Source organism: Micromesistius poutassou (genome assembly GCF_964030765.1).
Source record: "Micromesistius poutassou genome assembly, chromosome: 9".
Taxonomy (NCBI): domain Eukaryota; kingdom Metazoa; phylum Chordata; class Actinopteri; order Gadiformes; family Gadidae; genus Micromesistius; species Micromesistius poutassou.
In genome coordinates this window covers 6,968,817-6,982,347 of record NC_140279.1, presented here as the reverse complement: position 1 = coordinate 6,982,347, position 13,531 = coordinate 6,968,817, and the positions used below count along the sequence as shown (strand labels likewise).

General features: G+C 43.5%; 1 protein-coding gene across 1 annotated transcript in view; it reads right to left on the bottom strand.

Annotated features, from left to right (window-relative positions):
- Positions 1–13,531, bottom strand: part of fnbp1l (formin binding protein 1-like) — a 34,668-nt gene that overhangs the window by 13,975 nt on the left and 7,162 nt on the right. The window contains exons 2-9 of the mRNA XM_084473436.1: positions 4,743–4,858; positions 3,799–3,849; positions 3,517–3,664; positions 3,335–3,397; positions 2,079–2,183; positions 1,793–1,921; positions 598–744; positions 15–257 (exon numbers count right to left, since the gene is read on the bottom strand). Of these exons, the coding sequence (XP_084329562.1) occupies positions 15–257; positions 598–744; positions 1,793–1,921; positions 2,079–2,183; positions 3,335–3,397; positions 3,517–3,664; positions 3,799–3,849; positions 4,743–4,858 (1,002 nt within the window). The remainder of the gene's footprint in view (positions 1–14; positions 258–597; positions 745–1,792; positions 1,922–2,078; positions 2,184–3,334; positions 3,398–3,516; positions 3,665–3,798; positions 3,850–4,742; positions 4,859–13,531) is intronic.

The window sequence follows — 13,531 nt, the reverse complement described above, 5'->3', positions numbered from 1 at the left end:
AAATGTCTGCTCACCTTCGGTTTCTTGCCAAACAGCCAGAGTTTGTTCTTGGCCTTGCCCATGGAGTGTTTGGGGTCCGCTCGCGTCCCACCGGAAACTCCGACTCCCACCACCTCCTTGTCCCTCTCCCCCTTGGGTGTGTTGCTGATGGTGGCATCCGAGCCCGTGCGGCTCAGGTTCTGGCTGTAGTCCTCGAAGGGGAAGTCTGCCGGCGGCTCGAAGCCCGACTTGAAGGACTCCACCACGATGCCCGAGTCCTGGGGAGCGGAGTGCAGAGTTCTCACACACACATAGAGACACAGAGACCGAGAGACCGAGAGACACAGAGAGAGAGGTGCCACGTCTTTATCACCCTTCGCCCCCTCCCTGACCCATTACCACCAACCTCCATCACCCAAACCCATACCTCCACCAGCTCTGCGTACCTTGTGTCGAAACGACTGGTTCACCCCCACGTCTATATCACCACCTCCATGACCATCACCTCATCTCCAACACAACCGCCCTCACCACCACAACCCTCTCCCTCATCACCACCACCACCAACCGCCCATACCATTCCCACCACCAACCCTCACCTCCACCAGCTCTGTGTACCTTGCGTTCGTCGACGGCCTTGGCGGCCGACACCATGCCCTCCAGGCACTTTGAGACGATGGGCACCACCCTCCTCTCCACCTCGGCGAAGCTCCGGTATGTCTCGCCCAGCTTCACCGTGCGCCGCTCGTCCATGGCCTGCAAGTTCTGGTGAGGGGAAGACAATCACTCTTGACTTTTGCCGTACAGATGTCATAGTAAGTCCACCCCAGGGTTTAAAAAGGTAAAAGGAAAATGTACCTCTGAACCGTTACACCCATAATATGTAGCTGCTCTTTGTTCCTCTAGGCATAAGATAGTGAAGAGTGACAGTGTTGACGAAGAAAGGGGCATGGAGCATTGGACTGCAGGTGAGAATCTAAACTGGGTCATTATAAGGCATACAACCCTACATGGTTAGCGCACTAGCAGACGTCTCTTAGACTAAATATTAGTACACCATGTCAAACATTTCATTATGTATGTATGTATGTATGTATGTATGTATGTATGTATGTATGTATGTATGTATGTATGTATGTATGTATGTATGTATGTATGTATGTATGTATGTATATCCTGTAGATGTGTTTCGATGAACTGTACATATATAAAAGTAGTCTTTGATCATCGCTGAAAATAAAAAACATTCCAGAAAAAGACTTCACTTGTGTATTACTCATCATGAATGGGTTTATTACTCATTCATACAAAATAGTACACAAGACTTGTGGTGTTGGATGGGGGACTTATGCTGCCTATAAAGCAACAGCCCAGCCCTGGTCTGTTTTCTCCTAGATGAACCGCACTTTGGTCAACCCTGGTTATTCTTAGATGTGCCTTATAAATAAATGTACTTGTTTTAATACGTTTCAAGGCAACGCTAGAAGCCATGGCCGCCCAGGGCCAGTGCCTTTCTGCTTGACTAGACTCATTTCGCTCCTCTTTTGTCCTCTATTGGGGAGGACTATAATTTGAACCATAACTCCATCAACGTTGTCCTTAAAATGCTTTTCCCTTTCAAAAGCATGCATCACCGTAGCTCTTAACTAGAAAGAGAAACCTCTGCATGTTTTTGTAGTGGTGTAGTTTGAACAGAAACTACTAACAGATTGGGACAGAATATATCCATGGTATGCCGCAAACCAGTTGACCTACTCCCAGTGTCCAGGTATGTCTGGCATGGTTAACATTGTGACTGGGAGGGGGCGGGTACCTTGAAGATGTTTGGTATGGTAGTGTGGAAGTGCTTCCACTGCTCTGCGTTGAAGTTCTGCAGCTGGGCAGCATACTCGTTCTTGCTCTCGTCCGCCAGGTGTGTCCGCTGGTAGTACTGAGACTTGGCCTGAACAACGACAGCATTGACAACATCAATCAACAGCCTTATGGCGTACTATGCTCATAGTCACCTGTAGTCACATGGATAACCAAAAAGAATACATTGAATACATTGAAATTTGGAGCACATTTGTTGGGGTTGGGGGACGACGACATATCCTTACCTTCTCCACCTCTGATTTGGTGGCGTTGATGTCATTATCTAACCTTTCGTAGCTCAACTGGGATTTCTCCGCCTCTCTACACTCCCTCTCAAACTTCTTTTTACTCTAGGGAGGGTGAGAGACAAGGAGAGAGAGAGAACAAGAGAAAGAAAACACAAGTTCATACAAGTTCAATACAAGTTAAGACTTAAAGAACAGGGCTGCACTACAACACTTCATTCATGCCACAATTCAAGGGTGAACAAATGCACAACGACAGCATTGACAAGTAAAATACAGAAAACATAACATCAAATTTTATTGAGTGGTTGAGAGAGGGATAGCGAGAGACTTTCCTTCCTGCCTGTCCATCTGTATTGCATTACTGACAGACGGGCAGCTTAAGTGGGAGAGAGAGAGAAAGAGGGTGAGAGAGAAAGAGTAGTCACCTCTTTAGTCACTTAAGGAACAAGCTAGTGACTAAAGATAGAAAGGTGCACATTCCATACTAAGGGAGTGAGCCCTTTTTGGCAAGTTGGTGAGACAACATGTGACTGGAAATGTGTATTAATGATGACTTATAAACATATTAACCCGTTTTAGATCCATAACTTCTAAAAAGACAGATAGTCACTATGAAGAATTACAAACAGATTTTTTTTAAAGGTCTGTAAAGCAAACATTGTATTTTTTTTATACATTTGACCTTGATCTTAATGCTGAAGATTCTTCAGTCTACATAGTCTGATCATGTTTTACAAATTCTAGTCCATATAGTCTTATCGTGTTTTGTAAGGTATAATGTTTTACAAGGTATAATATAATATAATCATGTTTTACAAGATATAGTCGAATCATGTTTGACATGATATCGTCTAATCATGTTTTACAAGATCTCATCTATATAGTCTAATCATGTTTTACAAGATATAGTCTAATCATGATTTATAAAATATAGTCGAATCATGTTTGTGTTGTTTTTTTGTGTCTAATCATGTTTGACATGATAAAGTCTAATCGTGTTTTACAAGGTGTAGTTTATGAAATTCCATTTTTCAGATCCGTATGGAAACAGAATGAAATGAGTTGACAATGCTGTCTTGATATCATGCTAAAGCTTCCCTCAACCGATTTGCAATGTTTAAATCGGTGCATCGACCGATTCTTGCTCATTTTAAAATCGATTCAGGTGCCCACGTATCGATGTAGTCACATCTGTGTTTATCCAACCGGTTACTGATTCGTATCGGTGAATCATTACACCCCTATTAACTCACATTGTCCATTTGTTTCCAGCACTGCTCAAAATACTGCGTTGTCTTCCTGCCCTCCTGTAAATGCTGCAGGAGTAAACACGTGGAAAAAAAAAAATGTTAACACTTATTTTGTATGCGAAGAAGTTTTTTACATCAAAAGATGTCCGTTCTAGCCCCGCCTACGCCTGGGTGTGGCCACTCACGTGCTTCCGTTCGGCCTTGAGGTCCTGGCTGTAAATCATCAGCTCCCCGTACACCTTGTGGCCCATCTCCTCGGCAACAACCTCCCGTTGGCCCGCGTAGTCGTTGAGCTCATTCAGGATGGCGTAGAACGACATGCACGACGTGAACCTGAGCTCACACACAAATTGTCTGTTGTTATGGGGCCATCTCACACTCACACACACACACACACACACACACACACACACACACACACGCACAGTAAACAGTAAACAGTTTGACTGTGTATGGAGGCTACTCACCTCGGCTCTTCATCTTTAGAGCGCTTTGGACAGTACTTCTTTACTAAATTCCTGTTATTCAAAGACAGACAGACAACAAAATAATGTATATTAAACAGGCAAGAAAAATGCTTGTCAGCTAGTTCTTAAGGAAAATCTAGAACATATGAAAATAAATTAGAGTTCAATCCATTAAATTCCCACTGGCTGATATACTGCTAGGGAAAAGCACATTGTATTCACAAAACAGTGTTTGCTTAGGGAAATTCAAAGATCTGATGAAAGATCTCAAAAAATGTATCCCCACATGGGAGTAAGCCTTTGATCATTCTCAGTCAAGCAGTCACACCGCTGGGACCTCCTTTGATCACACACACACACACACACACACTATTTCTAGTGTGCGTGATTGTGAGTGAACGAGTGAGTGAGTGTATGAATTAGGGGTGGGAATCTCTTGGCACCTCACGATACGATTCTGATTCAGAGGTCAACGATTCAATTCTAAAACGATCGATGCATCTCGATTCAACTATTTTTTTAATGTACATTTCCATGCGTGATTTTGAAATATATATACATACATCTGACTTTGCTACTTACAAGACTTTTGCTGCTTTCTGAAGAGCTCTGCAGCAGGCAAACAAATTTAATAAAACACTAAAAATCGAGTCCATCGAGATGGAATCATTCTAGAGAGAATCGTGATGCATCGAAGAATCGATTATTTTTCCCACCCCTAGTATGAATCCGTGTCTTGTTTCTCATGATTGTACTGCACCTCAAAAAGTCTTTACTTATTATGACCGTGATGCTGTTATCACGATGTGTGTGTGTGTGTGTGTGTGTGTGTGTGTGTGTGTGTGTGTGTGTGTGTGTGTGTGTGTGTGTGTGTGTGTGTGTGTGTGTGTGTGTGTGTGTGTGTGTGTGTGTGTGTGTGTGTGTGTGAACGTGCATGTGCGCACCGTAGCTGCTTGGCATAATTCTGCTCGATCTCCAGCCTCTCCTTGACAAACTTGGCGTATCGCTCCAGGAAGTCGATCCCCCACTGGGTGTGTTTGTCCAGATTCTCAAACTGGTCCTGGAAGAAGATACAGACACAGGCTCAGATAGGAGCACTCACTGTATTAGTAGTCGTAGTAGATTGTAGTAGTTTGATATTATACAATATAAAATGTCACAATCCTTTTCATCTTCTTGGGTTTGGCATCAACTTGATGGCCGATCCATCCATAGTGTCATTGGTAAGGATTGAATCATCCTTTTTTAGGAGCCTAACTGAGAGCCAAATCAGGGGCCTCAAAGCAGTGAAGCTTTTTAATGGTCACCATCACCCTCTTGAAATAATGAACACTGATCTTAACATAATGTCCATAATGTGACCCCATAACTGCTGTCACACAGACCACAGCCGCAATGCCACCCTCTCTGGTATGACTCGGCACTCTGTCTTCCTCACAGGAGCCAATAAACCTAATTTCCACTGGCCAGTGACTCAGCTTTGATCGCACTTCCTGTCTCTCACACACACACTTTTGTACATAGTCAGAACAAAACGTGACAATATTGTATCACGACACAGCCTTGTTATGTTTCTGAAACTTCCATTCGTCATCGGTCAGAATTGTTTGGGGCCACACCTTTGGGTTAATGAATTACCTGTTTGATGAACAAAGCAATTGAACATACAAGCTGTAGAATGCAGTAGATACTGACTCCTCATATGTTAAAGCCAATCACTGTTTAGATCAAGCACTAACCCTTTCTTTGGTCTGAATTATTCTCTTACGTCGCAACGTTATTGCAGACCAATAAAATAACAGGACTTCCTGTTTTCTCCTCAGGTCAAATGTGTATGCACAACGTGGCTATGAGTTATGAGAGTAATGTCTGTGTGTCATGTGTGTCTCTTAATTTGTCTCTCTCTCTGTGCTGCTGCAAAGTGCCTCAGTTATATTTCCCCATTAACATTTTTATTTATAATTTTGACTACCATTTCAGTCTAGATAGTATTATAGAATTATATCCAACCAAACATTAATCCCATAAATGGAAACTATTGCAATGTTTCATTAAATCAGTGATTGAATTCATAATATGTTCAAAGTGGAGGCATGCTAGTTAGTGGCCTTTGGTTTTAAAAAGCGCTGTAAGTGAACAACATTAAGTATACTTCAATATCCGCAGGAGGCATGTCCTTCCAAGGTTGACAGTTCAAACCCAGGTTCTGTCAGCAAGATAACCGCCTACTGCTTTGGTCCTTGAGGGTTCAACCACCGACACTACAAAGATGCACAGTTGACATCCCTCTTTCCTTAACTGGACTCTCTTTTTGTCTCTCAGTCTGACTGTAGCTCCATTATCCTCCGTCATGCGACTCCGGTGTGCGCCTTAGTTCATTTTTGTGCCATCTTGTCCCTTGTCCTCAGGAGGATGGCGTGTCACTCTTTAGACATCTTAAAGGCCATGGGAGGAGCTCCATCCTCGTGTCTTCTGCCTGAGCCTCAGACACAGGGTATTAACACTTCCCACCAGCCGATACATTATTCCACTCTGGCAGGTGAGAAGTCTCGGAAGACCATCCCAATCTCAAGAGTTCACATTCTGTTTCTCTCTGCAGAGTATACTGACCTCGAGACCGTTGAAAGCCTCAAAAATAATTAAATACTAGGATTTATCATCGGCTAATGGCGGTGCCCTAGGAAGGTAGCATTCTAGGGACCAATCACAATTAATTTGATCTGAAATGAACTGAATAACGTAAGAAGACATCTGCAAGGCTTTGCTCAGCTTAGAAAATGATTTTGCTTGTCTTCCAACTGAATTTGGCAAGAGCGAAAAAGTTCAGAAGTGTCAATCTGATTGGCCAGAGTTTTTTGAACAACGTAAGGCAGCGGCCATACTTGTAAATTAATTGCTGCCCATCCAAGACCAATCAGATACTCATTGCGAAACGCAAATGTGAGTATCAGGGATAGTCCAACTAGGCTAGGTAAGAACAAACAATTTAAAAGCACATTTCTGACCCCTCTCACAGACGGTCATAACGGTTGAGAATGTCCGTCCGTTGCTCTGGGTTTCCACGACTCTGCTGCCCCTCGAGTCCTGGTGAATAAGTCATGGAGTCAAGGGAGGTATGAGGTCATGGGTTGGTGAGGGCAGGTAGAGGGCTCGCTGGGGAGATGACAGCACCACTCTGCACACTGCAGGGATGACTGGGGCAGGGGGGCAGGGGGGGTCAAAGCGCTTCATGAAGACGACAAAGGAGAAAGAAAAGCAGCATTACGGATTCAAAGCACAGGTATGGTACGATGAGCGTCACACCACTTTTGAGTTAGGCAAGGATCCCATCCTCTACCAGGATGCAAGACCCGCCTACCAACGCATGAGGAGAGGAGAGAGAGAACAGAGCGGTAGCCAAGGCAACAGGAAACTATCTGATAGTATATCACACGACATCCTGCAGGGCCATAATAGCAGGAACTGATGTCATCACGGATTGAGGCTATTCCTGGAGGTATTTTTGTTGCATGGGATGTCATTGCTTGACATTTCTGTATGGTCCATGGTTCATGTGATCACCTAGAATAAGGATGCACCAAATGAAAGCATTTCTATTGTGCGCTTTCTATATTTGCTTATATGCGTGTTGCTTTGTTCGTTCAAAATAACGTTTTTTTTACTTTCACTCTTTTGATCTTCTCACCACTTCAGGAGACATTAAAAACAACTGAGGCACAACCACTAACACTTGTTTTCTTTCTTCCCAAATTAATTCTTGCCGATGGACCAACATTTATCTTTTCTAAATGTTTTCTTTCCAAGCCCCTTACAGAGCCCCCAGAACCCCACCCTCCCCTCTCAGCCCTCCCGCCAGGGCTGCTTCTGGAATGTTCCTGTGCGACATGGCTACCACCATTGTTTTAATGAGTCTGGGCCCGAAGTAGGGGCACACATTAAAGTGTGATCCCCTTCCCAACACTGGGAGAGCGGAGTAAATCCCCAATGTAAAAGGGATTCCACTGTGGAGTCTCCTGTACATTCCGACAGCCTATCGAATAGCTCAACAGAGAAGGCAGGGTTGATTAGCATAGCAACTGCCACTGGGACAATGTATTCTTTACACTAAGGCGTTCCAGGACAGAGTTTAGTAGAGGGAGCGCACAAGACACATGGCTGAACACACACGCATGCAACCACATGCACATACACGGGGGCAGGGTGGGAAATGTCAGCTTGTCTGAAACACTGGAATCACTCTAGGCCCCAGGCTCTGTCTGCTCTGTGTGTGTGTGTGTGTGTGTGTGTGTGTGTGTGTGTGTGTGTGTGTGTGTGTGTGTGTGTGTGTGTGTGTGTGTGTGTGTGTGTGTGTGTGTGTGTGTGTGTGTGTGTGTGTGTGTGTGAGGTGATGAACTTACCATGAACGTAAAGGAGTGAAAAACAGAATTTTAAGGAGACCCCTAACTCTGTCCAAGCAAGCTCTAACCGAGTGCTGGTACTATGTGTAGCCAAATATGTAATCTAAATTGTATCTCTGGAAATCTTACAATCAGGCTTGTTTCTTATCAAAACAAATGCCCATTGAACTATTTGATGAACATATGCATTTCATATCATTCAATACAACAGGTTAGGCATGACCAATCGTGGTCCGTTATGCGCTCCCTCCATCCCTGCAGATCCAAGTGCATGGTAGTCCATGTAAAGCTGCTGTCCTCATTTTGGTGAGTGATGTCGGCGTTGGACAATGAGCCTGCTACTTTATAGCCTTCATCCGCATTTTCTGCAACAACATGAGACCCCACGTGTTCACTTCATCCTTTCCAAACATCAGAGTGAAATTTACAGTGTTGGACAAACACGGTGGATGCTCTTACTTTTAACAGGGTTGTTTGCCTGCCTGTGAATGACGTGGTAAGGAGATATTTTGTTGCCCAGGCTTTGACTCACCAGCTAAGGTGAGTCTCCAGAATATACCATTTATGGGCAAAACAAAGTGAACAGGCTACTCAGTCAACCCTTGCCCACATGAGCTCTAGCCACGTTGCTGCCCCTGCTGGGGGCAGCCTGCCCTGTGCCTGCACTGGGATACAGACAGGAACATTTGAAAAAATGAAGGTTATTTCTGTTGAATTTAACTGTCGAAAAACACTGATTTTGGAGACGAATAAATAAACCGACAGACGAACGAACTGAGGAAAAATACAAAAACACAGCCAACTACCCATTTACCCAACTAGTAATTTGTGTGTTTGATGTATGATGTAATTTCTGAGTTGATGATGTCATTGTGAGTTCTCCTTGCATGGTATAATTCAACCCCAGAAATAGGTTCTTACTAAACAAGGTCTTCCTTTGGTGCTTGGTTAAACAGGAAAAAGTCTGATAAAACTACAAAAGCTACCTAACCATGCAAATAAGACGCATCATCATTATTATCATCATCATCATTAATTGTCATTATTTTACTAACCAGACACAGGGAGATGTAGAGTTAGCATATTATTTATTTTAGGACACTAAAGCATTTTTAAGGTTTTAATGGAGCATGATCATGGGAAGACACTGGTAGAATGAATCAAGCAACTTCAGAGAGACCACGGGTGTACATTGTTCTTCTAGGGAGACGTTCACATTGTTGGCAGTAACAACCAAGGATTTTGGGTCTGATATTAACTGATTTTAGCCTAAACAAGGGTGAAGGGAGTGACCATAATGGAGAGTTAAGGACTGGACATGGCTGAAGCCTTTTCCACGTTGCAGTGAATTTTTAATCTTGTTTTTGTGAAGATGTTTTGAGGACGAGTGATCAATGAGAAATTTGTAACAGTCAAATACACCAACCTCTACATACAACCTCCACATCACATCTCTCACAACCCCAGCACCAATGAGCTATAGTCCCACGTTAAACAGTTGGCAAACACAACATAGCCAGGCATGAAGTACAAACACTTGTTGTGCCTCACTATTGAACTCATTAGCAGAGGAAGAGATGGAGAGAAAGGGGAGGAGGATTGAAAAAAATACAGAGGAAGAGATGAATAGAGAGGAGATTGCATTTGTATATCATGTGTCTTTAATGAAGTGCATAGATGACAGACGTTAACCATCTGAACTCTATTGAGACACACTGTTACTGTAGCTTTACTGGCCTCCCTGAACAGAACAGCGAGAGACAGACAGAGAAAGAGACAGTGAGTCACAGAGAGCGATAGGGACAGAGAGAGAGATGGAGAGGCAGAGAGAGAGAGAGAGAGAGACACTGGGAGACAAAGACATGGAGAGGTCTATATATAGGCCAGGAAGCTCTACCACCGTGAGAGAATACAGAGGGAGCATTCAGCTTTTGGGCCGTCACTAGAACAGGCTAAGGGAGACTAGTGCTCATTTGTTCGCCTCTACAATAAGATCAAACTATATCCTTAAATGCACACACACAATCAGGTAACCTGCCAGATTCAAGTACTGGCCAGTGGCCACAAAGGCATAGTATAATATAAAAAAAAAACATAAGGATGCATTCATGCAGAGTTTAACACTTTAAGAGTCCCCACTTCATGTACATCAGTGATCAATACCAATATCAGTATGTGTGCTGGTGCACCACGCTAACTCCAAGTGCAACGTCATGATGACCAGTCTCAAATGTGGTCTCAAATGTGGTTTGCACCTGTGGTCCCAGGGACCACAGGTGCAAATTAGTTGTTTAGCTAACCCTGGTATATAACCTGTTCTATACATGGTCCCTGTTAACAAAAACCAATAAACTAAATCATGGTAATGCTATGCCCCTCATCGAGAGAGAACACCCTTACCCTGGCCTGTCATGGACACTGGGGCAACAGAGATACAGAATGCTCATACCCCAAACAGAAACACACTAGTCACACCCGCGAGTCCTTCCCACATCAGCCTAAAGCAGTCTGCCTTCCTTTGGTCCGCCCTCCCATTACAGTGGGGACACACACACACACACACACACACACACACACACACACACACACACACACACACACACACACACACACACACACACACACACACACACACACACACACACACACACACACACACACACACACACCTGGGCAATACTCTCCTAGCTAGCTCGTCTTCAGGTTTCATAGTAACCTGATCTCCTCTATTGTCTTGCTGGCCTACTACCTCATACGTGCACGCATGCGCACACAAACACACCTTGACGGACTGGTTAGACCAAGGAGAGAGCAAAAAGAGCAAGAGAGACAGAGATTAATTGATATGTAGTCTGCTAAAAATAATCCAGCCCAATGATGTGCACTGGTTTACACCGCATTTGTCCATGGAAACTACAGTCGTACACCACAAGGCAACTGCCGTATACTGCAGTGGCAGCCCTTAATCCTGCCCTCTCCACGAGATAACCACTCCTCTAGATTCACCATGGGACTAGTTCAGCAACATGTATTCCAGCATGTCAGCTGATCTGTGGACCACCGATTTCACAGAGAATACATCACACATTAGCAGACGACCCGGAGGACATGCAGAGTCAGGGGGTGGGTTAGCTGTTGCTACCAACAGTCACATGTAGAACAAGACAGCACTGTATGGAGGATAGTATATTATTATAGAAAACTCAGCTACTTTTGTGGTTGTTTGCTTTGCCAGCAGGCATTTATCTGATCTCTCACACACACACACACACACACACACACACACACACACACACACACACACACACACACACACACACACACACACACACACACACACACACACACACACACACACACACACACACACACACACACCTTTTTAGCTATAAGGATCACTTGTTGTCAGGTTTCTTGTGAGATTTTTTCAAACAATATTTGTGAGAGAGCCACTTACAGGCCAGAAGCTTCAACTAAAATTCTTAACAAAAGCAAGATCTTTCATTCTGCATTACATTGCTTAAGCAATTATATCAAACATCGGACAATAAGACAAATAGTAAGTTTACTTTGCTTGTCTTCATGACAATCGGTTTACTACTTGCTCCTAAATGAATAACCACTATGGACCCATTTCAGATAATTACCCTATCTGTGGTGATTCATTGTACACTTCTTCTTGCTCGACAACTTTGACTTACGAGGCAAGTATTTTGCTAACTTGTCAAAATGCCTTGTGGCTGTTAAGAAAGAATTTGCTTTGCACTGCATTTAATCTAAATGCCCCAAAAAACAACACAACATTACAGTGGTTGTGGATCCTATGTGACTGCTCTGCCAGTGACCTTCACCCTCTACCCTAACTGAACTCCCAACAAAAACATGAGTCTGTTTAGGGTTCATACGTGGCAGTGCATTTAAGTCGCAACAAACTAGTCCACATGTTCACAACAGTTTGCCTTCCACTCCGTCAGCAATTGGTCTGACTACCACATGGTTGTTTGGGTCAGTGTTGGCAAGCTAACAGGCACGTCTTGTTCAGCTCCTTCTTTGTTAGAGTTTGTCAGTAGTAGTAGTAGTAGTAGTAGTAGTAGTAGTAGTAGTAGTAGTAGTAGTAGTCCCTTTAACAGTATACTGACTACCTACACCAAGGAAACTTGAGATTTGTCAGCACATACTGTCTGCATCTTTTGATCAGCATGCTGGACTGGTCTAGTCCACATGAATACATGCATGACAGGCAGACAAGTATGTGCAGCTGCGAAATTCCCAGGTAAACCACAGCAAAAGTGTGAAAGGTTATGGCTACTATAATGTGTTTTTAAGACATCTTGGGAGAACTACTTCTAGGTTTAATGTTATGTTTAATCATGCCTTAAGTGAAGTAATAACATGCTGACACTTTTATTGGAAGTTGCAGATTTGAGTGTCCAATATCCAAAAAGGACCCTCTCATATCATGACAAGGAAGTGGTGACCAATGGTTACACACCCACTTATGTGGATGATGGGTGTCCTACTACTGGGACAAAGAAATACAGACACTCAAGCGCACACACACACACACACACACGTTTGGGAGGGCTGCATCTCAGCAATATACTTTGTGGTTTCGGTGGTTTCTCCTTGCTGTAGAATACAGCATGTAGGGGTGTGTGGTGTAGCAGTGGGATGACACAGCTCACTTGATCATTGAGAAGATGCAGTCACCATCAACACATCCTGCTTTTTGTTGTTCTAGCCTGTGACAAGACACAGACATGGGCACTGACACACACGCGTCACAATATATCGGCCTTCTGACTCAAGTCTTAATCAAAGTAAGGATTTAGCATATGACATGTTTGAGTGCATATATCTGTCGTGATTACAGCGGTTAACACCAGGCTATGACTCTTAAGAGGGTTATTGAAATCAAGATGACTTTCTAACCACTGACTGAAACCCATGAAGAGTAAGAATAACCCATAAAAAAATCTTGCATTGGCCACATTAGTCTTACACCAAATTCCGAGTAGTCATTCTGAACAGCAGTAGTAAAAAATGAGCCTGTGCCCCTTCTTGAATGAAAAGCCTCATTTCTGGACAAGGGGTAATGTGGATTACATTGAAAAGCGTCTGAATGCATAGAAAACAAGTGTGATGTTATGAGCTTCCAACATAGTCATCGCAAGTCACAGAGACCCTTTGTCAGCTGTAAATTACAAATCTCTCATTATAAGAACAATTCTACATCTAAAAGTCACAATGTGTAAGACTGAGCCCCTCCCAGTAATTAGGTAGGAGACTTTCAAAATTAAAAGGTCAATAACAGTGTTCTGTCCACTAACTGGCTG